General features: G+C 39.1%; 1 protein-coding gene across 4 annotated transcripts in view; it reads right to left on the minus strand.

The window, feature by feature from the left end:
- ulk4 (unc-51 like kinase 4) overlaps window positions 1–27579 on the minus strand; it is a 97617-nt gene extending 70038 nt beyond the window's left edge. Inside the window, exons 1-18 of one of the 4 annotated variants that reach the window (XM_078253482.1) lie at window positions 27539–27579; window positions 26602–26742; window positions 26090–26189; window positions 25644–25783; window positions 25384–25546; window positions 24600–24701; window positions 24329–24445; window positions 24167–24242; window positions 23639–23764; window positions 22984–23312; window positions 22442–22535; window positions 21944–22010; window positions 21517–21609; window positions 21118–21178; window positions 20764–20963; window positions 18092–18138; window positions 17191–17269; window positions 8633–8740 (exon numbers count right to left, since the gene is read on the minus strand). In XM_078253482.1, the coding sequence (XP_078109608.1) occupies window positions 8633–8740; window positions 17191–17269; window positions 18092–18138; window positions 20764–20963; window positions 21118–21178; window positions 21517–21609; window positions 21944–22010; window positions 22442–22535; window positions 22984–23312; window positions 23639–23764; window positions 24167–24242; window positions 24329–24445; window positions 24600–24701; window positions 25384–25546; window positions 25644–25783; window positions 26090–26189; window positions 26602–26739 (2040 nt within the window). In that variant the 5' untranslated portion in view covers window positions 26740–26742; window positions 27539–27579. The remainder of the gene's footprint in view (window positions 1–8632; window positions 8741–17190; window positions 17270–18091; window positions 18139–20763; window positions 20964–21117; window positions 21179–21516; window positions 21610–21943; window positions 22011–22441; window positions 22536–22983; window positions 23313–23638; window positions 23765–24166; window positions 24243–24328; window positions 24446–24599; window positions 24702–25383; window positions 25547–25643; window positions 25784–26089; window positions 26190–26601; window positions 26743–27538) is intronic. The other 3 variants (XM_078253485.1, XM_078253484.1, XM_078253483.1) reach the window with 3 other exon arrangements.
- Window positions 27580–27817: the final 238 nt, after the last annotated feature.

Consider the following 27817-nt stretch of genomic DNA (forward strand, 5'->3'; position numbering starts at 1 on the left):
ATGTGTGACCATTATAAAGACCATAATGTTCTTTCATTTGTCGTGTTTGTGTACTTACTGTAATCATCTTTCTCAGTTTAACATAAGAGGTAGAAAAGAGAATAATTCAAACTTTCCCCATTCATTATTCATTATCAATTCATGTCTCAAATCCTACTTTAACAAATAATTAATTTATCTTTTAGTCCATAATATGTCAGAAAATAGTTAGAAAATGCCCATCACAATTTCCCAGAGACCAAGGTGATTGCCTGGTTTGTGTAACAAACAGTCCAAAATCTGAAAATGTTTAATTTACAATTATATTAAACTAAGAAAAGCAGCAAATCCTCACATTTGACAAGCTGAAACAAGAACAATTGGGCAGTTTTGCTTGGTAAATTATTTCAATTAACTAGTACAGAGCCCGTTGAAAATGTGCCTGTTTGGAACGGGCTGATAGCTTGGCCTGTGGTATTGCTGCTTGTAGAATTCTCCAAAATCAAATTCTAACCACTTAATATGCAACTCCACTGTATAGCCTACTACTGACTTACAGTGTAGGCGACGTCTACATCAGAAGAAGACATTGTACTAAAAATTTTATCTGACAGAACGTTGCAGATTCAGAATGTAATCACAAAATATCACAATAAAAATGTGGAGTAATCAGACATTAGCATCATGGACTCATGGCAGTGTGCTACCCACCCGGCCCGTTATGAGAGCTAATCAGCACATATCTGCGTTAATCAGGCGGGTGTCTGTCTGTCTGTCTGTCTGTCTGTCTGTCTGTTTGTTTGTCTGTGTGTGTGTGTGTGTGTGTGTGTGTGTGTGTGTGTGTGTGTGTGTGTGTGTGTGTGTGTGTGTGTGCGCGCATGCAGAGAGAGAAAGAACATTTTAGTGTCGTCTTTTCGTCAACGGTATCACATGTTGATATCACCACAGTCAGCGTTTATGACGGTGGTGTTGTCTCGTCTCGTATTATCATTAACGAATTTAACACTTGTGGCTTGACAGTTAACGTTGAAGTATGGATTTGATTCGCGGGGGTATTTTGGTGACGGTAACGTTTTTAGTGTTATAAGTTAGCAGTAGACTTAATTAACCGGACCCAGGGTGAGTCTGATGAAAACTGCAGTCTTTGCCTGGTCAGCTCCGAAATAGTTTCGCATTGCACACTGTGGAGCAATAAGCTCCAATATTAGGTTATGTTCCATCTCTGTTTAGAAGGGGTGAATGTACAGCTCACAGCAACTTAATATGATATAGTGTCTAGCTTCTGTTTGATTTTTAGTGTTGTCAAATAGCTTTTTATTGAGTTTCCTCTTAGCGAAATAATAGACATGGAAAAGCCAGCGTTGCGTAGCGCCTTTTTTTCCAACCTTATTCTTTTATCCGCTGCCCAAGCCAGTAAACCTCCCAGACCCTCGCTGCTCTCCAGAGCGTGTCAAGAGCTGCGTGATGCACCAGCAGTTTATTTTTTGGCGTGTAGTTTTATTCAATGCTGTCCAAATTGCTCCAAAATCCAAACCTAAGTTTATTGGAAAACAAGTGTGAAGTAGATTAGATGAACGATTCATAAGATATTTCAAAGGGCCCGAGCTCCAACAGCGGCATAGGCCTTATTGAAACTGAAGGAATTATTTTCCCTTCTTTCTTTCTTTTTTTCTGCAAATGAATCGCCTTTTTGAGGGGCTTAACATACTCAAAAACTCACCAAAATTGGCGGTCACATCAATCCTGGTGAAAATTTACGTATTTTAAGGGTTTTGGGAATAGGCGAACAAAAATGGCTCGCTAGCACCCCCTACAAAGTTAAAAGAATTGAGCCCCTGCAGTACGTTTAACGTAGACTAACGAAACTTGGTATACACATGAAGCATGTCAAGACCTACAAAAAATGTCATTGGAGCCATACCCTAAACCTAACAGGAAGTCCGCCATTTTGAATTGAATGTTCGAAATTAGTGCGATTTTGGCCATTTCGGCCATTTCCACATCGTACTTTAACAAACTCCTCCTAGAGATTTCATCCGATCAACTTCAAATTTGGTCCGTGCCATCTTAAGACGTTAAAGATGAAAAGTTATTAAAAGAAAAACTTTTCGTCATAGGGCATGGCCGTGGCGGGGCGGCCATTTTGTGCGTTTCACCATCGAAACACGAAGTGGGTGTAACTTGAGTGTACATTGTCCAATTGGCTCGGAACTTTTCAGGATTTATAAGACTAACTCTGAGGACATTTACCGGACAAAATTGACTCAAAGTCATAGCACCACCTAGTGGCAACAGGAAGTAGGCCCAAAACTATACATGCTATACTTTAACGAACTATTTTGGGAGATTTCATCCGATCAACTTCAAATTTGGTCTGTCATCTAAAGACCTCAACGATGAAAAGTTATTAAAAGCAAAACTTTTTGTGGAACGATGTGGGAGTGGCGTGGTGGCCATTTTGAGCATTTATTGGTGAATGAAGAAGTTGTTGTAACTTGAGTGTACATTGTCATATCTGCCCAAAATTTCTCATGATTGACAAGGGTCCAGGCCTGAGGTCATCTATACGCCAAAATTGACTTTTGGTCATAGCGCCCCCCGCTGGCAACAGGAAATCAGCATTACATGACAAACATCATCCGATTTACATGAAACTTATGTGTGGTCTACATGTGATACTGAGCCACCCCCTATACTTTAACCACCCCCATTTACTCAGGCCACACCCCCTTTCATAACATTTGAACCGTTTAAGGTAGACCCTTGTGTGAGGTATCATTGAACTCAGCAGAGAGTTCCTTCTTCATTGTTGATGGTTTGGCCCGCCCCCTATGCTTAAACCACACCCCCTTTCATAACTGGTGACCCATTTAAGGTGGTCTTGTGTGAGGTATCGTTGAACTCAGCAAACAGTTTCTTTTTGATTAGTGATGTTTGACCGGCCCCCTATGATGTAGCCACGCCCCCTTTCACAGCTAATGAACTGTATGACGTAGAGTCTTGTGAAAAACATTGTCAAAACATTCTATATACAGTATATTGTCATACCAGCACTTTCTTACATTCCAAAATCTTGGATTATTTCAACCAATATTTTTATCTTTTGATCTATTTAATAAAGCGAGACATATATGTATGTATGTACAGATCGGTTTATGAACCCATGCTAAAGTTGACTAAAAAGAGGAATAAAAAAAATCATCTTTTGGAAATTGATCTTAATGCCTTCATTAAAAGAAACTGGAAAAATCCAACCTTAAGGACACCAATTTTCTTTGTGAATGTATTGTAAATAAATAAATGTTCTTCCTTAAAATACAGGGGGCATAAGTAAGTACACCCCTGTGTTAAATTCACATAGAGGCAGGCAGATTTTTATTTTTAAAGGCCAGTTATTACATGGATCCAGGAAACTATGCATCCTGATAAAGTTCCCTTGGCCTTTGGAATTAAAATAGCCCCACATCATCACATACCCTTCACCATACCTAGAGATTGGCATGGTTTTATTTCAGTTAGCCTAATAGCTGGTTTGATTTGCTTTGAGAGATGATTTTATGGAAAGTACTCCATGCCAATCTCTTGGTATGGTGAAGGGTATGTGATGATGTGGGGCTATTTTAATTCCAAAGGCCAAGGGAACTTTATCAGGATGCATAGTATCCTGGATCCACTAAACCTGTATGGAAATTCGTTAATATCTCTCTCTCTCTCTCTCTCTCTCTCTCAAAACAGTCTGGTTCTGGTGGTTGATGAGTGCAGATATGTGCTGATTAGCTCTCATAACAGGCCGGGTGGGTAGCGCACTGCCATGAGTCCATGACGCTAATGTCTGATTACTCCACATTTTCATTGTGATATTTTGTGATTACATTCTGAATCTGCAATGTTCTCTGTCAGGTAAATGTAGTAGTGCAATGCTTCCTCTGATATAAATGTAGACTACACTGTATTTGGTGTACACTGTACAATTTGGTTTTGAAGAATTCTACAAGCAGCAATACCACAGGCCAAGCAATCGGCCCGTTCCAAACAGGCACATTTTCAACGGGCACTGTACTAGTTAAAATAATGCCCCATTCCATTGCTACTGTGCTAGGCTTTAGGCTACATCTAACCTTGAGGATAAATACAGCACTGAAGGCTTTAGCTAATCATTGTCATTGACTGGTGCTGCAGAAGAAGAAAGGAGAAAAGTGGCTGGGACATGTTTTCATGCTAATCAAATGTGTTTGTAGCTTGAAAGAAGCTAGCGCAGACCGCTGATTAGCTTACAATGCTAGCATTCGGGGCACAGGGAAAGTAAAAACAAATCGCTATTTATCCCACTAAAAAGGCACAAAATATCACCAAACTTCAACGGTAGCATAATGAGGGTCCCTAAATGTTAACCGAAGCATTGAGAACATTTTAAGTGTACAGACAGTTTATTGAACGAAGAGCTGCGGGAGGTCCGTGAAAGGGCTACGAGAGAGAGAGAGCTACCGGTAGTCAATGCCGCGACACAGCCTCGTACTTCGGGAAACTGGTGGTGTACCTGCGGACATTGTGAAGCTATGGCCACCGAACAGGAGTGTCTGTGTTGCAGTGTTTTGTACAGTCTGAAGATTTCCCCTCTCTGATAAACAGGGCTGTACTTTTTTCCATGCCCCGAAAATAAATTGGAGACGGCGACCCAGACTGGAGGGAACAGATGGACAGTTATCCACTGAGTAAGTACCCTAGAGAAGTTATGCAGAGTGCGATTATTTCAGATATATTGAGCAAAGTGCTTTTGATTTTAGTTTGCATCACCAGCTGTAAGTCATGACTGGTTTACAAGACGGCGGCCGCATATAAACATGAACGCGAGTGTCTTTATAATCTTTTAAATAAACTGTCTGTACACTTACAAAGTTCTCAATGCTTCGGTTAACATTTAGGGAACCTCATTATGCTACCGCTGAAGTTTGGTGATATTTTGAGCCTTTTTAGTGGTACAGAATAGCGATTTGTTTTTACTTTCCCTGTTCCCCAAATACTAGCGTTGTAAGCTAATCAGCGGTCTGCGCTAGCTTCTTTCAAGCTACAAACACATTCGATTAGCATGAAAACATGTCCCAGAGAACGATCGAGTGGGTACACATCGGTTATTAACCCCCAGGTTCATTTTGCGCCGGAATTGTCCTTTAAAGAGCCATTCCACATTTCTCAAATAAAACTGTTTCTCCTGCCATTAAACAAAAAAGGTGATTCCACCTGTCAGAATGAGTTGACATCCTGTGTTTGGGATTTTCATTAGAAATGGTTTTAATGAAGGTATTGATGCTGTTCAAAGAACTTATTATGTTATTATTGCATCCAGTGAAGGGTTTCAACATCATGTGCTGTAAATGATGCCTCAGAGAATTGAATCTGTATTCTGTGGTCATGTACTATTTCAGTAAGCTTTTTGTTTTGTTTGTGGTCATGTACTATTTTAGGAAAAATATCAACATACCGAACTGTACTTACCATATGGGAATATAGTCTGATCATTTTTTGTTTCAACCTTAAAGTTATTAATCCAAAGTCTAATAAAAGCTCATGTTTCTGTGGTTATATCTAATGTATATCCAAGCTTGAGAATAGAGGCAGCAATGCTGCTGGTCATTGACACCGACCAGAAAACCCACCAGACAGCCAATCTGCCAGTCCACCACAGAAATCATAAAAGACGTAACTTTACAAATTAAATAATTACTGTTTTTTTTTAGAGGTATCAATTATTTTACTAAACTGTCAGTGATTGAAAAACACAAACAGCTGAAGATTTTTTTTAAATCCAATCCTCAAACCAAAGCAGACAAGCAGTTAGTCTTACAAGAAGCCAGTACTACTAACCTCTAACTAATCACTACCATCGCTTAACAAAAGAAGCTTGCACTAAGGCCTCTCCAATCTTGACAATAGAGCGAAAGATAAAATTGTCACAGAGCATTCCTGGGTTTATTTTAAAGTGCTATACTAAATTAACACACAGAAAACCTAGAAGGCACTACAGCAAATTATTGTCACCAAAAAAAAAGCAAGACAGAGTGTTTAGGGACTATATATACCTGTGCGTGCGCGTGTGTGTGTGTGTGTGTGTGTGTGTAACTGTGGTTTTAAGAGCTCTACCAGTGACACATTTTGGCAGCTTATCAACAATACAGTAAGCGGTGAGTCCATGAAAATATTTCTAATAAAGTAAAAGCATCTACGATCTATTCTAAAAATAACAGCCATCACAGGGACTGTACAGTTGTTTAGCCTTCTTGTTACAAAAGTACGCAGTCGTTTCTCTGTAGTAGGAGAGGCCTCAACTTTTAGGGGTTCATTAAGTCAAACAATGCTGCTTTGGCTTTTACTCCTGAGGTACAAATATATTTCATGGTTTACAACAGTTACCAATACCTTGAGGTACATATTTTATTACTCATCAATATAATTCTCATTTATTCGATTACACTTAATTATACCATTCATCAATTGTGGAATTACTCAAATCAAGTATACTTTGTCACCATAAAACTGTGACAGTGCATTAAAAACAACACTGTCCCTATTATGCTGGAACATATACAAAAGAAACTTCTTTTGCTAATTTTTCTTTAATTTAGCTTTTAATTTTCTTACTGTAACTTACTGACAATCATTTACACTTTTAAGGTACGTTCAACAACTGACCCTGAATTCTAAAGGGGAGGTACAGGAATCAGTTAATTATAACGTTATTGTTTAAGAACACACTGGCATCCATGGAAAAACACTAGCTCTTGCAGAAGCAGAGAAGTCAATTTATTAAGAGCTTCTAGAGGACACTGATGAGATTCCCTATGGCGTCAGGAGAGTAATAAGTGTAATCAGGCGGGGCGATCGATTTTTGAAGGTTATCAGTCAGTCTTGTGAACAAGAATCTCACACTTAAATCAACTTGCCTGGCTAGATCGAGGTTAACCAGAAATAAATTGGGATCACCTTTTCTAATGAAGTCAAATGAGGACTCCTTCACTCGTAATTTTCATGGCTGGGGTTCAATTCGCTTTACATTTAATTTACTCAGCATGTAAATTTTAACTCCATTACCTCATGACAGGACAGCACTCAGCTTCATGCACTTCACTCAAGATTGGTCTTTCTCGCTGAAGTAATAAGAAAATGTGTTTTGATCTTTCGGGCATTTGGCATCAGTGTTGTGCTTTATTCACTTTGAGTCATTAACTAAGGAAGCAGTCATTCAGAAAGATGATTTTTCATATTTTAAAAGCCGTCTCTTGGGGGCAACTTGACAGCATAGAAGTGTAATGTCCATGCTACATAAACACAGTGTTATGGGTTAGTTTGTTTTAAGTGCAGTTTGCACATTATTTGAAGAGCAAAGTAGAGGTAAGCAAATTTAGTTTGCCATCCTACTACTGTTTGAGGTTGCAGACTGATCTCATGAAGTGGCGTAGGTATGACACGCCAATTCGTATGCCAATGTTGGCGTGTTATGAAGACGCATACTCGCTTTTTAGCATGTTTATCAACGCTGTTTGGCCTCCATTGACTTACATTACTTTGCGATTGCATGTGAATTGACGCCGTAGCGAGTAGCATGAAAGGGCGAAAAGCCGAGTAGGGAGGTTGGTCGGGGTGCAGGATGGGTAAAACACAGGACTTTCACCCAGGAGAGCAGGGATTGTGTCCCGCGTGTGATGTTTCCTTTCCACGTTTGTGCTTTTCCTAATCCCAACCGGTTCTTCTTTTCCTAAACCCAACCCTAGCCTCGTGATAACACGCCACGTAGCTTTAGAAAGTGGCGTGTATGTTTACGCTGTGATGTTGCAGACTGCCGTCCACTGTATACAACGTAGACATACACGCGTATAGCTCAAAATGTGTACAGATAACACGCCACTTGGCTTTAGGAAAGTGGCGTGTATGTTTACGCAAAGTCATGATATCACGTTGGAGGTTGTCATTTATCAGCAGGTTGAGCAGCAAGTGGATCACTGTATTCATTGTATTTCTCATAACATGTAATAATATGAATCAACCAATTGATTTAGTGACTGTTTCTGATTATTTCATTAGCAGGTCTAGTATGTATGAAAGCCTCAGCAATATTGACAACACGTGTCTGATATTTCATTATTGATCCTGCTACACTATGGGACATCCATTATATCAAAATGGCAAAATGCTGAATTCAATACCCTAATTAGACTAAGAACAAGAAGTCAAACAGTCAGGGATACTTTCCCAAAGATTTGGCACAAAGAGTGAATCAGTGAATGATTGGTACCTCTTTCTTTTTTGTCTTCATGTATCTAACTTCCCAACCACAGTCAGGCGGAAGAGACTAAATTAATAAGACTTATACTATAAAAGACTTATACCAAATAATAGAATTATCCGAATTCTGATCAGAAACCTTTATCACATGTCACAGCCTGTCGACTAAAAGAAAAATAACCTTATTCACGCCAGCTATAGAACAGCTGCAATCTGTGCCCTTTGTATGTATGCAAGCAAGAGCACATGTGCACCCATTTCTCACTTATATAGTTTGTGTTTGGATCGATTAAAATGTTTCTTTAGATCAATCAACTACAGTTTCTCTGTCTCTTTAAAAATGTCTCTTCATATTGGCTTCTGTGATGCAGTCTACCTGAGAGGCGATGAGGTAGAGGATCTCCCCGAGTGGTGGCAGCAGGAACTGTTTTATTTTACTATTCTTCAGGTTATCTCTCAACAGGTCTATCAATGTGGACACAGCCTGGAAAGAGAGAAGAGATATAATTTCATCAGCACTATTTTTTATTGCAAAATCAAATAAAAAAATAAAAAATTTTTATTTACAGCTCTCTAAGATGGTGTCAATAGCATTTAACTATTTCAAGTGTGTACACACGTACACACACACACACACACACTTAGAATATCATGAAAAAGTTGATTTATTTCAGTAATTCCATTCAAAAAGTGAAATGTGTATATTATATTCATTCATCACACACAGAGTGATATATTTCAAATGTTCATTTCTTTTAATTGTGATGATTATAACTGACAACTAATGAAAATCCCAAATTCAGTATCTCCGAAAATTAGAATATTACTTAAGACCAATACAAAAAAGGATTTTTAGAAATGTTGGCCAACTGAAAAGTATGAACATGAAAAGTATGAGCATGTACAGCACTCAATACTTAGTTGGGGCTCCTTTTGCCTGAATTACTGCAGCAATGCGGCGTGGCATGGAGTCGATCAGTCTGTGGCACTGCTCAGGTGTTATGAGAGCCCAGGTTGCTCCGATAGTGGCCTTCAGCTCTTCTGCATTGTTGGGTCTGGCGCATTGCATCACCCTCTTCACAATACCCCATAGATTTTCTATAGGGTTAAGGTCAGGCGAGTTTGCTGGCCAATTAAGAACAGGGATACCATGGTCCTTAAACCAGGTACTGGTAGCTTTGGCACTGTGTGCAGGTGCCAAGTCCTGTTGGAAAATGAAATCTGCATCTCCATAAAGTTGGTCAGCAGCAGGAAGCATGAAGTGCTCTAAAACTTCCTGGTAGACGGCTGTGTTGACCCTGGACCTCAGAAAACACAGTGGACCAACACCAGCAGATGACATGGCACCCCAAACCATCACTGACTGTGGAAACTTTACACTGGACTTCAAGCAACGTGGATTCTGTGCCTCTCCTCTCTTCCTCCAGACTCTGGGACCTTGATTTCCAAAGGAAATGCAAAATGTACTTTCATCAGAGAACATAACTTTGGACCACTCAGCAGCAGTCCAGTCCTTTTTGTCTTTGGCCCAGGCGAGACGCTTCTGACGCTGTGTCTTGTTCAAGAGTGGCTTGACACAAGGAATGCGACAGCTGAAACCCATGTCTTGCTTACGTCTGTGCGTGGTGGTTCTTGAAGCACTGACTCCAGCTGCAGTCCACTCTTTGTGAATCTCCCCCACATTTTTGAATGGGTTTTGTTTCACAATCCTCTCCATTACACTATACTCCATTACATTATACTTTTAATGTTTTATCCCACTGGCCAATTTTAAACTTTCAACTTCAAGTGTACTTCATGATTGTCCTGCTACAGATTGTCCTGAAAGTGGAGGATTATACGAAAACACAACACAGTACAATAAAAGGTAGTAAAACCACCACAAACTACAGTACAACGTAGTCTCATCGTGATTCAATGGTTGAAGACGTTCTGTATACAGAATATACTATTTTAAATGAAACTCTTGGGGATGAATCTTTTCTGTATCTGACCAAAAAATTATAGAAACTAAAGAGAGGTACGGGTAAAATCAGAAAGGTTAAAGAGTGAGGAGGAGGGGGTAGAGTGAGAAAAGAAGAATGAAACAACAGTGAAAAGAAAGAGAAAATGCATAAAACAAAAAAGATTAATGAAGAAAAGAGAGATGCAGAGAAAAGGGAAATAGGGCAAACAAATGGTTGGAAAAGAGGGAGAAAAAACACTAAAGATGCATTCACACACACACACACACCAAAATACATGTAAGGGACACGCGCACAAATGCATTTATACACAAACGCGTGTATTCAGAGCATTAAATATGTGCACACACATAACTAGGTACACAAATTCTTGCAATCATATGCACTTGTAAGGAATGCACACCACACTCACACACATAGTTAAGTATATGCAGACTGCCTTGCTTGCTGGCTGCTTCCTGGCATTAGCATTACTGCCAGCTTTCCCCCTCTGTGATCTGATGCAAGTTCTGCCTCACTTCTCTCTCTTCTACACGCTTTCTATTTCTATCTCTCTGTTTTCTGTCTCTCTTTCCTATATTGTTTTTCACTCTACTTGTGTCTTTTCTCTTCCTGCTCTATTTTGAATTGCCCTCTTATTTATCACATAATCTCTCACTCTTCCCCCTTCTCTCTCTCTCTCACCTATATCTTTCTCTCACATTAGCTTGCATTCACTGTCTCTCACCTTCTGTCTCTCTTTCTCATTGTAGGTTGAGAAGTGGTAACAGTCTGTTTGTCATGTTCATCTTCCCCTTTCCCAGAAGACTTATCCATTCCTTTTATTTCTGCCCAAGAACCGTGGTGTATCCTCTTGCTGAGCCATCGATGAGCATGGTACACTATCAGTTTGCCACTAGAATCCTGATTAGGTGCGAACATTATTGCCTATACACTTTTAAACTAGGACAGAAGCCAATATTTTAGTTAATCTTATTTAAACTTATTTATACATAAAATAAAAACTCATACCATGTTGTTTCACTACTAACCGAGTTTGTGATGGTACATATAGTATGTACTGTATAAGAAACGGCTCTTGGCTTTCTGCCGCTTTCCCACATTATTACTATCCGTTCTTCTTCTTCACTCCATTCCTGAGCTAAACCTGCTAATAACATAAATGGTTGAGAGGATAGCTGAGATTCTGGGGTGTGTCTGAAACAGGTCATGCAGCTGCTCTGAGGCAGAGGGTACTGAAAGGCACCCCTTTGCAATGAGCCAGAGTGGAAAAGCAAACAAAACGCATGTGCACGCACACAAAACTATTTTCCCTCCTGGAACACATTATCATTATCTCAGCATCAACACTCCCTCAGATCAAATAATGCACATGAATGCACACATGAAAACATAAACATATGCACTTAATTAACATGCATAAACACTAATATAGTGGCGCAGAGAATAAAAAGACGTCCCAACTCAGCACACAGTATCTATAAGTCTCACACATATAGTACACACAAATATAACACATACAAACACATGGGCAGTTACTGTATGTCTACACTTGGGACAGATGTGTAAAGAAAAAACAGAGGTTGGCGGATTATCGATGCTACAAAGAAGGAACTGTACATTATTTAACAGTTTATACAAAGCTTGTCTCTGCTGAGGTGAGAGAGCCTGACATATAAAGCAGTATTGCAGCATTGCCGTCAGAGGTAACTCTCTTATTTTTAAGCGCCCAGCTTTGCTTAACTTTCTAAAATGACATGCTAGCTTTGTACTCCGTTGTCCAAAGATCCACCCTTGCAAAATGTATATATGTTCTGAAGTGTCCTGTAGCAGATATGTATGTAAAATGGTAAAACAACACAACAAAAACATGGCTCAAATATACATGCAAATTAAGTTAAACAGTTCTGTTAATGAATCAAACAACGAATTCAAGAAATGTTGGACGTAGATTAGCGCAGTTCGACGTAAATATCTTCACCAAATGACACAATACTACTATATATTCTGTTTGACCATAAGTGTATTCATCTATACTAGTTTTGAGTTTTTACATTGCATTAGTGAAATGTCCTTCATTCAATTATTTATCATCAAAACGTTGTCAAATTGGAGTACTCAGTTTCTGTTATGACCTGTTAAACAAATAAATACATTACAACATTTTCTGTGTTGTTCTTGCATAGATTTTTCACTTTACTTAAAGGAATACGCCACCGTTTGTTGAAATAGGGTTATTAACCGTCTCCTCTATATTTATATAGGTGGGTAAACGCATTTTTGTCTCAGTGCATGCGTTGTCTTAGTCCGGCAGCGTCCCCGTTAGCTTAGCTTAGCGTAGTGAATGGAATCCTTTGTTGCCGGTTAGCATGTCGTGAGTAAAAGTGAGCCAACAACAACAAAAAAAACAGCCTAATTACTTCTTGTGGCCTGCGTATTCACAACGAGTACAAATAGCAATGCAGATTAAGACTAGACGATTTCCTAGGCAGATATTGATTTGGGACTATATTGGGTGGAAGCACAGGCGAAGCACTGCTACTTGGGCGCTTTACTACTTCCTCAGGCTGTTGAGCTATCGCAACCTCCTCCTCCTGTCGTATTTCCAAAGCACGCAGCCTCTCTTTTGAAAACTCTGGATCATAGAGGTATGGTTCTGGATCTTGACTGTCTGAGAAGTCATCCTCTTCGTCTCTCACAAAATCCGCCATGTTCATCGCCATTCACTGTCTACTGTAGGAAAAATAGCCAGCTAATATTCACGCCAGTATGTTGACGGAAGTTGGGGGTTTTCAGGTGCTGCATGTTATCTCTGCGCCCAAGTAGCAGTGCTTCGCCTGTGCTTCCACCCAATATATAGTCCCAAATCAATATCTGCCTAGGAAATCATCTAGTCTTAATCTGCATTGCTATTTGTACTCGTTGTGAATACGCAGGCCACAAGAAGTAATTAGTTGTTTTTTGTTTGTTTTTTTGGCTCATTTTTACTCACGACATGCTAACCGCCATTCACTACGCTAAGCTAGCGGCGGCGCTGCCGGACTAAGACAATGCATGCACTGAGAACAAAATTCATTTGCCCACCTATATAAATATAGAGGAGATGGTTAATAACCCTATTTCAACAAACAGTGGCGTATTCCTTTAAAGCAAACGATCATCACTTATAGTGACTTGGGCCTCATAGTAAGTGTTACCGTGTTTTTAAATTATAATTTATTATTTGTCAGATATTTACACAAAACTCTCATCCTTTTCTTGCAATATTCCCAAATGCTTTGAGTAGTGTCTTACTGGAGCCAATGTCCTCTGGATGTGTGTTCCTAAAGATTGCTGTGAGCCTTTAGAATGCTTTAAGACTCCATATCCCCATGAAACACCCTGCACAGTGGAAGCTTTACCAGCTAAACCGCTGTAAAAGCCACAGAAAACTTTATAAGTGATGATAAGAGGAAAATGATATCTAGTTGGTTTTTAAGCACAGCTTCCCTACGTCGCATAAGGAAAGCAGCAAGCTTGCGTTAGTAACATTAACCCTAAAAATGTTATTCTCATTTAATTCTATTCAAGGGGAGACAGAAAGATATATCAGCAGGTAGACAGACGGAAAGGAGATAGTGAGACGGAAAGAGAGACAGTGTGTACATGCATGTGTGTGTGCGCGTGTTTATGTGTGTTTTGTTTTGTTTTTTTTTGGGGGGGGGGGCGTCAAAGCATATCGGAGTTACCATGGTAACTAAGCCCAGCCCTGACACTACGCAATCAGCAGGACTGCAGCAGGAAAACCCCTAATGAGACAACACACACAATGTGTGTGAAAATGCAAGTATGTGCTGTTTTATTGGTCATCTGTAAGCATCACTACAACATCAGAATACACATAAACAGAACATTTGCCATTTGCATGCACACACACAAAAAATAGGAAAACAGAAGACAGACACACAGAAAACTCTGTGCTGAGCGCACACACAAAACATGCCCCCCCCCACCCCACACACACACACACACACACACACACACACACACAAAACCCCTGCTGAGCTGAGACACACAGGCACAAATGTACAGCTTTATCCTTTTCTTAACAATTTGTCATCCTACGGTAGCTGGGGTAGCAGGAAGGTAAGGAGGGTAGCAAAAAAAATTCCGCCATTTGTCTTCAACAACAAGCGCACCAAAAAAACACTGCTATGCCACAGTCGGCCATTTTGTAAATTGCCATGACGACTCTGTAGCAGTAAACTGTCAGAACAAGTGGAGAAAGAGAGAAGAAAAAGACAAACCAAGAAAGAGAGCATATGTGGGTTTAGAACTAAGAGACAAAGACGAGTAGACAGGAAAAAGGTCTTTAGTTCAGTTTAACGCCGCTTGGTTTGTTTGTGTGTGTGTGTGTGTGTGTGTGTGTGTGTGTGTGTGTGTGTGTGTGTGTGTGTTGAGGGGGGGCTCAGTAAAGTATCTGAAGTCTATGATTTGTGTGCAGACAAATGTGTCTTATTACCTTACAGCACTTTCTTTAATATGATTATGGATATTAGAGTGATAGCTACGAACATTCAGTTGTCAGTTAATTAGGTACACCTAGATACAATTAAAGCAGTCTAATAACAAGTCAGTTTTATTTATACAACCCAATTACACAAATCACAAATTTGCCTCAAGGGGCTTTACAATTTCTATCTGTCCTGGAGGAGGGATCCCTCATCTGTTGCTCTTCCTGAGGTTTCTTCCATTTTTCCCCCGCTTAAAGGGGTTTTGGAGTTTTCCTTATACAAATCAAGGTCTAAGAATAGAATGGTATGCTGTACAGATAGCCCCTTGAGACAAAAGTGTTTTGTTGGGTTACATCAATAAAATTATACACTATTCGACTGCATTAGTTTAAGCAACTCTCTCTCTCTCTCTCTCTCTCTCTCTCTCTCTCTCTCTCTCTCTCTCTCTCTACTATGATAATGGAGATATTGTTACTATTATATAGTTAACAATTAAAAAGGTAGCATATGTAAATAAAAACAAATAAACTGTAAAATCAACGCAAAATGTAAAACTCAATAATCTGCAAAAGCAATAAAGACCTGTAGCTACATAAATAGTTACCACAAAAGTTACACTAGCATTACAACCACTTCCAGTTGTCATGTTAGCATTATCATAAGATGGAACTCTACATGTAATCATTTTAACTCATATTACTATACATTGTACAATTACAAAGAGCACGTTTTTAGAACCGATTTTATCAAACTGTAAAATAAAACAAACATTTCAGAATAATGTACTGTATAAGCAAAGCACAACCTAGTAAAAGCCAGCAAGACTGTGTGTGCGCGATGAAAGAAAGAAAAAGAAAGAAAGAAAGAGTTTTCATCTCTGAGGCTAATAAATGACTTCTTGCCTTGTAGGTTTTTAATGCCACCTGCTGGCACCCACTAGTACTATAAGCGTATAAGGTACTAGTGGGGACAGAACAGGTATTCCCATCCAAGTCTTGTTAGTTCCCTTCATGTTGGGCTTAGTTTTAATTATTGGGGATATGCCCCTTAACAGGACAAAAGCAGAGATAACAATCAAACAGAAGATGCATATCTATAATAAAATTACAAAAAACATAAGCAGGACTTATTGTAAAATAAGAAAAAAAAACTATGCATACTGTGCGCAGTATTGCACTTATTGTTCTTATGTTTTATGTTCTTGTGCATAAATGTGCATTCATATTTTCTGTCCATCTGCTGGTATGTACTGTCACCTCATGGTGTAAACTGGTACTGCAGGTTTTAGGTCCTTAAAATGTTATGCAAAAGTTTGCAAATTCCATCTATTCATCCATATATTATGTGTAAGCGTTTATCCTATAGAGTCTCAGGGAGTTGGAGCCGATCCCAGCTGATATTGGGCGAGAAGCAGGGTACACCCTGGACAGGTTGCCAGGCAATCACAGGGCTGACACATAAATACAGTAGATAGAGACAGACAACCATTGACATTAACACCTACGAGCAATTTAGAGTCAACAACCATTGACCTAACAACTGGGAAGGAAGCCGGAAGACCCAGAGAAAACCCACACTAACACAGAGAGTACATGCAAATTCCATACAGAAGGGCTTGCTATTGAACACTTTAATATGACTATAACCATTTACCTGGTTTCTTTTCTTTTATTAACTTATTTGTTTTATGCTTTTTCCAGTGTTGCACCTGTACTAGCCACTGAAGGCTCAAAACAGAGAAAATTAACACTAAATGTGAGCTTGCAGTGGAAACAATATATCATTGAAATTTCTGTAATTTTAGGTAGATCTTATCATACCGATGTTTGTTCAAGTGTTGATTTTTCTGATACGTTTGTTTTTTTATATGGTTAGGGTTAGTGGGGTAAGTTATTTGATGCTATAAAATTGGGGTGAAACGTCATGATTGACAACTGTGATTAGACCTGCGATTGGTCGAGCAGGTGGATAGAGAGACTTTTGTTTTTTTTAACCATCAATTAACAGCTAAACATCAGAAGATAAAATAAAAATAAGTAAATAATAAAGAAAAAGAGAGAAAATGCAAAAAAAAAAAATAATAATAATAATAGTAGTAAGGTGCTTGAGCTTCCTTCCTCATTCACAAATACATTTTTCGATAAACTGGGATGAGAGGAACTTTGCTACCACGGCTCCACCGCCCGATCACTACTGTGCAGACTCTGGCTGCAAAATTACAAGATGGAGGCGCCCGTATTTGGGTTATTTTAGCCTCACTTTTGTACAGTGGGAAGAAGTGGACTGGGTCTTTACAGTTTACAGTCTATGGTGTGTGCGTGTTGGTATAAGATAAGAAGCCTTCATTGTTACATCGAGATGCCCTGAAAAATGTTATGATGATAATAGTAACAGAACAGTAGCGTACGGGACCTGTGTGTGTGTGTGTGTGTGTGTGTGTGTGTGTGTGTGTGTGTGTGTGTGTGTGCATTCCAGACCTCAGAAACAAGACTGTCCTCTCCCAGTTCAGTACAGTGCAGAGCCAGCAGACCCATCACTCTGAGAACCTTGCTCCGCCTGGAAAACATTTTTTTTATTTTCATTTAATGAAAAACTAGTGCAGTGCCCACTCAAAACCACTCATCCAAACAACTTCACACTCGACTGCGCTTCCTTGGGTCCTGAGCAATATACCTGATATGACATAGTTGCGTACCCTAGCAATGCTAGAGGATTTGCATTTGCTAACGGCTAGGCTATTCCCGGGAACTAAAGCTTTCTTTTCTGAAAGTTACACTGCTGATGCTTGAAATGTTTGAGTTTGCTGCAATCTAACATCACCGGTCTCTCTTTCTTCATCTGTTCTTGAATGTACTGTAGCGAGCTATGAAGTGTAAGCTGTACCCAGCATGCCGTTCGGCGGTGTAACAGTTAACAGGGGTCGTCTCTCAATTCACTACACAGTGTGTAAATGACACACTACTAATAAATAAGTCCTGCAGATCTCAAAAGCTCACACTCAACGCTGCACTTCCTTGGGTCCTTAGCAATACACCTGCCAAATATGAAGTCGTTTGGATGAAAGGTTGTCGAGACCGACAGACAGATAAAGACTTCCATTTTAGATGTGAAAACTGTTGATTTTCTGTTTGCATATCAACACAGGACTATCCAAAATAGTATGTTCAATCACTAACATGTAAAACATCATAACATCAACATAACCGCATCTTGGGTAATCAAGTCTTAATTGCTTGTAGTTTTGCTTGTAGTTCAGCTCCACCAATGAATATTTTAGTTTTCATTTCTACTGTGTATCGGTAGTAAACACTGCATTACTGCAAGGGGCACAATTATGTTCCCTGGCTAAAAGAGAGAATACATACATAATGTACTTACACATCCCAGTTAGGAGCTTGTCGTAATTGCTGGGTCAATACTGGAAGCTGAATGAAGGAAGAAGTAGATTTTAGAGACAAATTTAGAGAGATAGAAGAAAGACACACACGATTAAGATCCTAACATGTAAGAAATTATGTTACATGACAGCAAAACATGGGTTTGAGATTCATCATACATTTTAATAAACTTAATTAAATTCAATAAAATTTGCGAGGTTGGTTGAACAATTGTACATTTGATTTAAGTCTGATGGGTGAATAACACAGATGAGCGATATGGACAAAACTATTATCACACCATTTAATAATGTAGCAGTATTGATATGTCTTAGTAGTAGTCATAATCCAAAAATTATTTTGAGTTGATGTTTTCAGGTTTTATTACAACTGAATTCTTAATGCTGAAAAATGTATGTTCTCAGGTATTTTATGTTCAAAGTTAGACAAAAAAGATTTTTTTAACCTTGAATAATTGTATGGGACTATGTCCTCGTCACTGCACAAATTACTTCCACTTGACTAATAGCTGGAAGCAATAGCAAGAACCTTGCACATGTATCATGTTCCTGGTGTAGCTCTTTGCTGACAAATGTGATTGGCAAATGTGTCAGAGAGGGAGCACAAGGACTGAGGATTAAGGAAAACAAAAAGTGATTATATAAAAAGTTATAATACTGTATGTGTTTACAGTGTACACACACAAATGGGAAAAAATAGAGCCTGTTTTCAACTGGTATTAAAATCCAATATGAGTGATCACAAGTGGACAGCTCGCAGTGTTTCCCACACAGACTATATTGTGGCGGTGCGCCACACAATTAACACCTGCCACCACACATTGCATTTCGTTCTTTTTTTTTTTAACGCTATTTAAAACACGCAGCATTCGTTCAGCTGCATTTCCCTGCTCTCTTCCATCTCTCTGTCTCCATGAAAACACTGTCTATGGAGAAGACGGCTGGCGAAATTCACAAGTTCACGATAGGGTTGGTATCTCGTTAACACCTTTACACAATCACACATTAAAAAGTGCTATAAAAATATTTTATATTCTGAATACAATGTTGTCAGTGTGTTAATGTTGGAGTCCCGACCCGACTCTTAGCAAACAAGCGATTGCGCCTGCTTTAGAAAGTTAACTAGTCGCAAGTTTGCGGTAAAATGCAGTATAATAAACTTATTACTTATTACAAATAATGTTATGTTATTTTTTTACTCTTACACTGAATGTTTGCTGCTTCAACCCAGATGAGTATTGAACAGTATTTTCCGCGACTGAAAAAGGCACGTGTTGAGGATGAGGACCAGCCTGAACCGGAGGTATCAGTCTGAAACAGAGCTGAACAGTCCGACCAGTGTAATTAGTTATGTTGTTAATTTGTTTACAATATTTTCAGGCTTCAACCAGTGCTGCTCATGCAGAAAGACAGGGTCAGGGAGAGAAAGAGATAGATTTGTTAGGCATTGAAGAAAGAGTAGGAGAGGAGGACAGCATCCAACAGAATGTCCTCCTCAGTTTTTGATACTACCATACTACCTACACCCCGGTCTGGCACGGGGCGACCGACCGACAACCCTGAACACACTTGGATGTAACTTCCCTGCTCCATATGCAAATAAACACATGCATTATTTCAGTTTGCCATCTATAGGCTGGTTGTGTGTCAGTGTGAGAACCCTAGGATGGGCAGACGCGATGAGAAACCTAGGATGGCCAGACGTGATATGTATAAATGCCAGTTGTTACTTGACTAACGTTAACGAAAAGGCACTGTCTGTGTGCCGACACAGGGATGTCTATTGACGGGCGCCGGCACTTGTGCAGGGGAGAAAGACTTTTTTTAAAGTCTCAGTGTGTTCAGCTCTCACTACGTTTGTAGCTTCTAACTGAATGTCTGTGGTTTGAAGTTTAGTTTCTATATCGGTTTTATTTTACGTTTCACGTTTGCTTATAGGAGTCGTCTTATTGAGTTACTGCTGATGAAGACCCAACATTTCCGGAATTTGCTGCTTCATAATAAAAGCTTTTACATAACAAAATAACGGGAGGCTTTTATTGTGAATAATTTATAGGACATGAAGCCCTTTCACAGTTTGTAGCCACTGCTCTGACCACTCAGGCTCACCGGGTTACTACAGCACTGACACAGAGCTGTAGACATAGGTCTGGCAATGCGAGACTACTAAATAACAAAAGGATAAGTTGCAAAGTAAGAGCAGGAATGTCAGTAGTAATATCCTACAAATTGGTGAATTCAGGGATGTTTTATAAAACTTAAAATAAGGTTATTGTATACTGGCAGCTGCCTTTTCCAGGCAACAGCGGGGAACAGAGCTCCAGACAGCCGGGGATATAAGAGCAGGCAGCACCCGAACAAAAACACTGACAGTATAATAACATCCAAAACACATGATTCACTCGCAGTGGTTTCTTTGACATAAGAAATACTTTGAATGAGTATGTAGTTCCGTTCAGTTGAGTAGGCGGTCTGTGGCCCAGGACACATGCATGCACACTGCTATAAGAACGTGGTCTGAGTGATTGGATCTGAATCAATGCGGTGCATTCACACCTGTACTTAGATCCGATCACTCAGATCGGTTTTAATACCAGGTCAAAATGGGGCCAATATTTTAACAGGTATCCTAAGTAAATACATGTTTTCCTACCAGTGTTGAGTTTATCAGCCTGTTAGCAATAACTTTGTGTCCAACCACACAGCAGAGGTAGCACAGCAGGTTAAGTCTGGAGCGAGTGGCTGTGGAGTGAGGAGGAGCAGCAGCAGAGGGGTTCTGTTCTTCAAGGGATGAACAAAGCTGTAACAGGAAGAAAGTCCATTCTTCATCACTCAGGGACTGCAGCTTCTGAACTGGAGGAGAGCAGAAAAAGTCAGCATCAAGACAGATTGGGGCCAATGACCACACACTCCATAGATCCTCTGCACTTTCTATAGGAAACTGATAAAATCTCAGTTGATACCGACTCAAAAAACAACATAAATCAAAAATAAACTTAGTAACAACCTGAATATGATGGTACACAAAGGATCTTGGGATCAAATCGCACAGGAGGACTCTTAAGAATCTGGTAAACAGAAAGAGAACACAACACAGTAAGCGTCAGTATGAGCTGTCTAATATCCGTATCACAATTTAAATGTAGCTATTTCTTTATGACCTAGTAACTATGTTCCATTTAATTCAGTATGTAAGCATTTTCATTACAGTGAAAGATTTACATACAACTTTAAAACACAGTTTTCAGAAATGTTGTTGTCTAATATTGTTTATCTCACACAATTTAATTGTAAGAGGAGTTTATAGGGAAAGGCTCTTCACAAGGACAATTACTACTGAAGATCATTAAAAGGTCAAATATATGTATTTTAAGCATCTGTGTCCAATAATAGTGCATGTCTGTACCTTGGGGTTGTCCATGATTGGGGTGACAGTCAGATCAAAGTCAGTATGAAGAAGAGCTTTCACACAGGATATGACGTCAGTACCAGTACTGGTCTTGGCGGAGGGGAAACGAAAGAAAGAAGAGTCAACCTCAGCAGAAGAGGAGGCACCAGGCACACCAGTAGATGGAAGCAGAGGATAACATGTCTTTAATGTTAGACATATAAGTGAATATATTTCTTGTGACTGGGTTTAGGCATGGTAACTAAGTTGCCAATTTACCAGTTACTAATGTTTTTCATCTGTGTTGTCTTAATTTTGCACATTTCTGCATGTTTGCATGAAAGGTGCTGTATAAATAAAGTTGAGTTACATTAGCATGAACCACTCGTCTCTGCTGTGTACATGTTCTTGCAGATTTCAGAGTAAACAGTATAGTGGCAGTAACCTGAGGCGTAGGGGTCAGGTTTGGAGAGTCTGAGATACTGCAGCTTCTCCTTGAGTTGGCACAGGAGCTGGAAAAAAAACAACAAAAAGATAATAAAAAATATTGCTAGCTGCTTATACTGAGGACAGTGGATATATGTGGATGAGGCTGATCCCATGTACTGTATCTTAATTGGTAGAGCATAGTATTGCTAAGGATAGATGTGTTACCACTGGGGCCACTCGTTCTAAATGTACAGTGCTGTATTATACTATTATCCTGTAGAATATTTGCAGATGTGTATATGCAATATAAGAGTTTGGATAGAGTTTAACTTAGAATATTTTGTGTAACACTTTTGAGATTCACATTCTTCTTCAGAAAGAAGAAATGAACGAGGCCATCAATTAGCTTAGGGTAAAACAAGTAGACAACCCTGGCAGAACAGCTATAACCCTGTGACCCAGGCAAACCCTGGCAAAACAGGTGGACAAGCAGCAGATAGACTGATCTGAATACCTGAGCAGAAAAATGGCTTCAGTGTTGTCCTCATCCATACCACTCTTTGGCCTGAGCTCCGATACGTTATCTGGAGAAGGAAGCACCAAAGATACTAAAGTACATTATGACACGTGTCTCAGACACATGCCTAGTAAAGGCCACACAGGTAAAAGATGGAGCATGCATTGTAATCAGATGTTTGCAGCTGAAGGGAAAGGAATAGAACATTGAACAAAATTGGCTTATCTAGAGAACCAGATTAACACAGCCATGTTCATACAACTGTTAGGATTAATCAAAACAGAAAAAAAGGGTTGTAAAGGAATGAAACCCGTACTAAATATTCTATGTTTATGCAGTAAAAGGTTTGCTGATCATGCCTGTTGTGACTGTCTTTTCAACAATATCAAGTAGCAATTTCTCAATGCTGCAAAAACAGCCTTAGGGGCTATGATGATAGTGGTTTATATCATATTTCAAAATGACAGCCTGTAGTGGCCAAGTATTAAACTCCCATGTCCAGCTTAAAACACATAAATATCGACACCTGAATGTCTTACCTAGTATGAATGACGTATTGGGCTGCAGTGTGTGAAACATCTCGGCCCCAGTAAGCTTGGCTTCATGTTCTGTCTTTGTCTCCTCCTCTCCTCTCTCCTTTCCCATCTTTCTATCCAACCCCTGGCTGTTCACTAAGGCTCCACAGGTTGTGTGTCTGACAGCTTGTTGGCAATCAGTCCTTCTGTCAGATGGTCTATAAGTTGTTACTGCTGTCTGTGATGATATTAGTTTCTTAGAAATCCTATGGGCTGGCTGGGTGATGGCCGAATGGCTGTTGGGAAGCTTGTCTGCCTTTCCTGGAGGGTAACGGTCAGGGATCCTTGTTTGTCTGTGTAGGTATTGGAAGAAGAAAAAAAAACACACTAACACAAACTATTCAACTGAGGGGAAAAAATGCAGCATATGAACTGTATTGATTAAATGTTATGGTAAGGCTGTAGGCCATTTGTTGTGCTGCTGAATTGTATTGCATGAAAGGTGTTTTAAAAATGTGTGGCCTCTCCCAGTGAATTAAAAGAAACCAAGTATCTGCATCTACCATTTATGTGTGCATTACTACTAACAAATCAGTATGTAGTAAAATGGCTGCAACAAAATGTCTCCAGGAGATAATAATACAAATACATTGATACAAATAATACTATATCAACACACCTCAAGCTTGCTGAACCAACCCCCTCACAGCTCATTTTTTCCTCCAGATCCCGTTCTTCGTCCTCCTCTTCCTCTATTAGTACTTGTGTCCAGAAAGGGTGGTCCAACAACTCTGGCCAGTCCATCCTAATGAACAAAAAACAACAAAACTAAACATTAGGAAACAGAAATGTGACACTAAGCTAAACATGCAATTAACATTAGCAGTCTGAAGTAATTCAATGTTGCAGTTAATTAAATTGCTTGTCTTAGAAACTCTCCAGTTGTCCATTTTTATTAATTATTAATAAAGCTTCTTTTTAATGTGCAGTACAGATAAAAGCTACTATGTTAAGGCAAAGTGATCAGATAACTTTATGACATTTAACCAACTAGACTGAGATACATAAATAATACACAATAACACCAGCAGCATTGTGATGTTCAAATAATGTATGTAAGCTACCTTAAGGACAATTAAGCAACAACCTGCTCCTTGTAATTTAAAACAGTAGAACAGTGAGTGAGTGTGAGTGTTTTTGCACCGACCTCTTATCTGGGTTTTTGTTGAGCAAGCCTTTCAGAAGATTCTGGAAGTCCTCACTGGGAGGACTGGCTGAAAACACTGTAACAAACACAGAAGATAACTTCATTAATAATAAATTAAAAAAACTACTCTATAATAAAAAGTATTTATATCAAACATCACACCTGTGTGCCAGCACGTGTGTGTATGTGAGTCACCTGTCTGTCTGGGAGTGGGTGGTTCCTGATGTAAAATCATCTCTGTCATTTCTGTGTAGCTATCAGAATAGAATGGAGGTGTACCTGGGAAGCAAAAGCAGTTTGGGTTTATGTTTACAACACAGTATAGTATAATACTGTATGCATCATATGAAAGTAAGAGTGTGTGTGTGTGTGTGTGTGTGTGTGTGTGTGTGTGTGTGTGTGTGTGTGTGTGTGTGTGTGTGTGTGTAACTACCAGTATACATGTAGTAGAGTGTACAACCCAGAGCCCAGAAATCAGAGATCATATTGGTTTCTGATCCCTGCAAAACCTCTGGAGCTTTATAAGTTGGAGGACCTGAAATAATAAATAATAATAAATAAAAAAGACAGGCATCCTTATCATGAACAAAGGATTTTTTTATGTAGCGTTCATCAAAACATCCTTTGTTACATTTGTACATTTTATAAGCTTTCATATTCTTGGTCATCATTGGTAAATTGTGAAGAATAATCAATATGTTGGCTAATTTTAAACCAATTATTTAAAATTACTGATGAAAAGTGGACTTCTTTAGATCAATTATCATACAGTACACTTTCTAGTACACACAGTATAACATATCCTCAGCTTTTAGTTTGATCACCATGTCATAACAACAGCTACTCTATTCCATCACCTTTTTCTCCCTCATCTGCCTCTTGCCCTTCAGAATTCACCCACATAAGAGTTGTTGTAATCTAAAATAGGTCTCCCATTTGTTGCACACCGAGCCATTCCTCAGCTGGCCACAAGTCTTCCTCTGCATGATTTTCAACCCTGTCTGTCACATAAAATCCCTGCCTGCCTGTTCATGTGATCCCCTGCCATCAATAAGTTTCCCTCAGCATGTATAGCCTAAGCCATGTCCCAATTCAACTGGATCCATCAAAACATTGTACATTTTTGGATTCCTCTTAGCTAATCTACTAGCCAGCTTCACCATCAACAATGCAATGTATATAGAAACTGACATGATTAAAAATAATTGTCATCTGACCATGTAATCTTTTCCTCGTATTGTCCAAGTTCTCCTTGGTATCTCCTTCCCCTGCCTTCTCAGATGTAGAGAGCAAGGTAAATAAATCCTCCAGTGTCTCTCCGTCTGCCTTGGACAGACAGAAGTTACCAAACTTCAGAGTGCCATTACCATCCAGTAGGATCTATGGGCAACAAAAGAAGATATTATTATTATATATAATAATCATAATTTTGCTGTTATATTGTTAGTCCTATATACACATGAATGCAGAGGCAAACCTTAGCAGGGGTCAAGTCAGAGAAAATGATTCCTAATTCATGGATGTGTTTCAGTCCTTTGACCAAGTCCCATCCAAATCTCCTCACCACATCTTCTGACAGACATCCATCATGACCAATTACAGACTCCAGGGAACCACCTGATAGATGGACAGAGAGAAAAAAAGAGAGATCACCGTTAGAGAAAAAAGAGAAACAAGAGAGAAAGCGTGAGAGAAACAAAGAAACTTAGAGCAAGACTGACACCTGTTGTTTTAAAAACCAACAATCCATGCCGCGTAACAACATGCCAGTTTACAATCTATACTTGAAAGTGAATATCTGTCATTAATCATAGAAAACAGTATTTATTTACTATTTGTGAAATATTATCAGTTTTAAGCTGCTTTAATGCCTTTCTAATGGTGCGTCATTGCTTATCAATTGTGCAAGAAATAATTACTGACCTGTACAGAGCTCAACTACCAACCAGAGGTGGTTACTTGTCTCATACCACTCGTAGAAGCCTACTATGTTGGGATGATCCAGATCTTGACTGAGACGTACCTAACAGCGGACAGAAACAAGACATCATTAAATGTGTACAGTAGGTATTCTTTATTGCAAGGCTCAAAAGCTAAATTCTCCCTAAAAAGTATTCACATGCAGTATCCCTATGATCTCAGTCAGGACTGTGTGGTACTGTAGACAATGTTGATAGAAATTTGGGAAACTGATTAAACTGAAAATAGGGTCTAAAACTCTGATGTGCATACAGTTCTTATTTTTTTACTGATAACAGTTTAGTTAGTATAATTTTAAGTCAATATAACTCTTTAAAAACATTATTTCATAGTTGGTGATTCCAGGCCTCTTCCACCTGCATAAAACCATTACTAAAACATCTAAACTAATTAACTAAAACTTATGAAAATGTCACAGGTGTCTTAATAAGTTTATACAGTTTAAAGAACTATACATGGTTAGTGATCACAGGTCTCTTGGCTTTGTCGGCACAGATGATAGCTACATAGTTGAGATTGCCCTTCCTTCTTCCTTTGTAGACAACAGAACTACTGCCTGCCCCAAGTTCTTCATACAGGATGAAGTTCTCCATCCACTGTAGAAAAGAAATAAAGGTCTAAAGTCATAATCATTAGACATTTTAAGATGTTGAGCTAAAGAGAGTTGGTTATCAATGAGGAAAAGAAGCAGAAAAATATCAGACATAAAACCAAACAGTATTTTATGACCTTCACTTTATCATGTTGCACATTTGCTGTAATGTTATCCACTCCGACAGAAGAAACGTAATAAATGCATTGTTAATAATTATAGTCCATACAGTTATTATAGCCTGAAACCTATTCAAGTTGTCGTTCAAGCCGTTGGCTAACATTATTTTCCACAACTGACGCTAGATGCAATATAAAATGGCTAACGTTAACGTTACCTGTGAAATGTACTAGCTGATAATTAACGTTAATTAACGTTAGCTAGCTCAAAACACCTGGCACCTGTGACGACTTAATTTGAGCGAAAAAAACTGCGTGAAAGAGTTTTTACGTTCAGCCAGCTAGACAATTTAGCTACTACAACTTTATTAAATGGGCATGTTTGAAGTAGATAGTTAACTTTTAGATAGTGAATAGCATATTTAGCGTTAACGTTAGCCTAAACTGTCACTTAGCTAGAAGCAAACGGTTGGCTTGTATTGTAACGTTAACGTTATTTGGTGCGACACAGCACAGGCAGGTTTGTTCGTTTAACAAGGCAGCAATTAACTGCAGCACCTAAAAGGAAACGTGCCGTAATTACATGAAAGCTGCCTGCAACTATACTCGGAGACACAAAATACGGTTTATAATGTGTTTGCTATTCATCACACTTAGTAAGGTTTCTTTATAACCTCTTACCTCTTCGAGACGCGCTGTTTGATGGCGGAAGCGTGATGGGCCACGTAATTCCATTGGAAAAGGGAAATCTGGAGTCCTTCATATACAATAGAAACCAAATCTACTCACCAAAGTCATACATGCGTATAAAGAAGTGTAGTTCTCTTTATGAAATATTTTCACATACATATGATTCAAGAAAGAGGTTAGTTGTATTGTAAGATTTTTGTTGATTTTTAACTTGACCACCTCCACATGGTATATTCCTGCGTCGCTAGGATACAAGAGTGCACACAACAG

Source organism: Sander vitreus, chromosome 6, assembly GCF_031162955.1.
Source record: "Sander vitreus isolate 19-12246 chromosome 6, sanVit1, whole genome shotgun sequence".
NCBI classification, from domain to species: domain Eukaryota; kingdom Metazoa; phylum Chordata; class Actinopteri; order Perciformes; family Percidae; genus Sander; species Sander vitreus.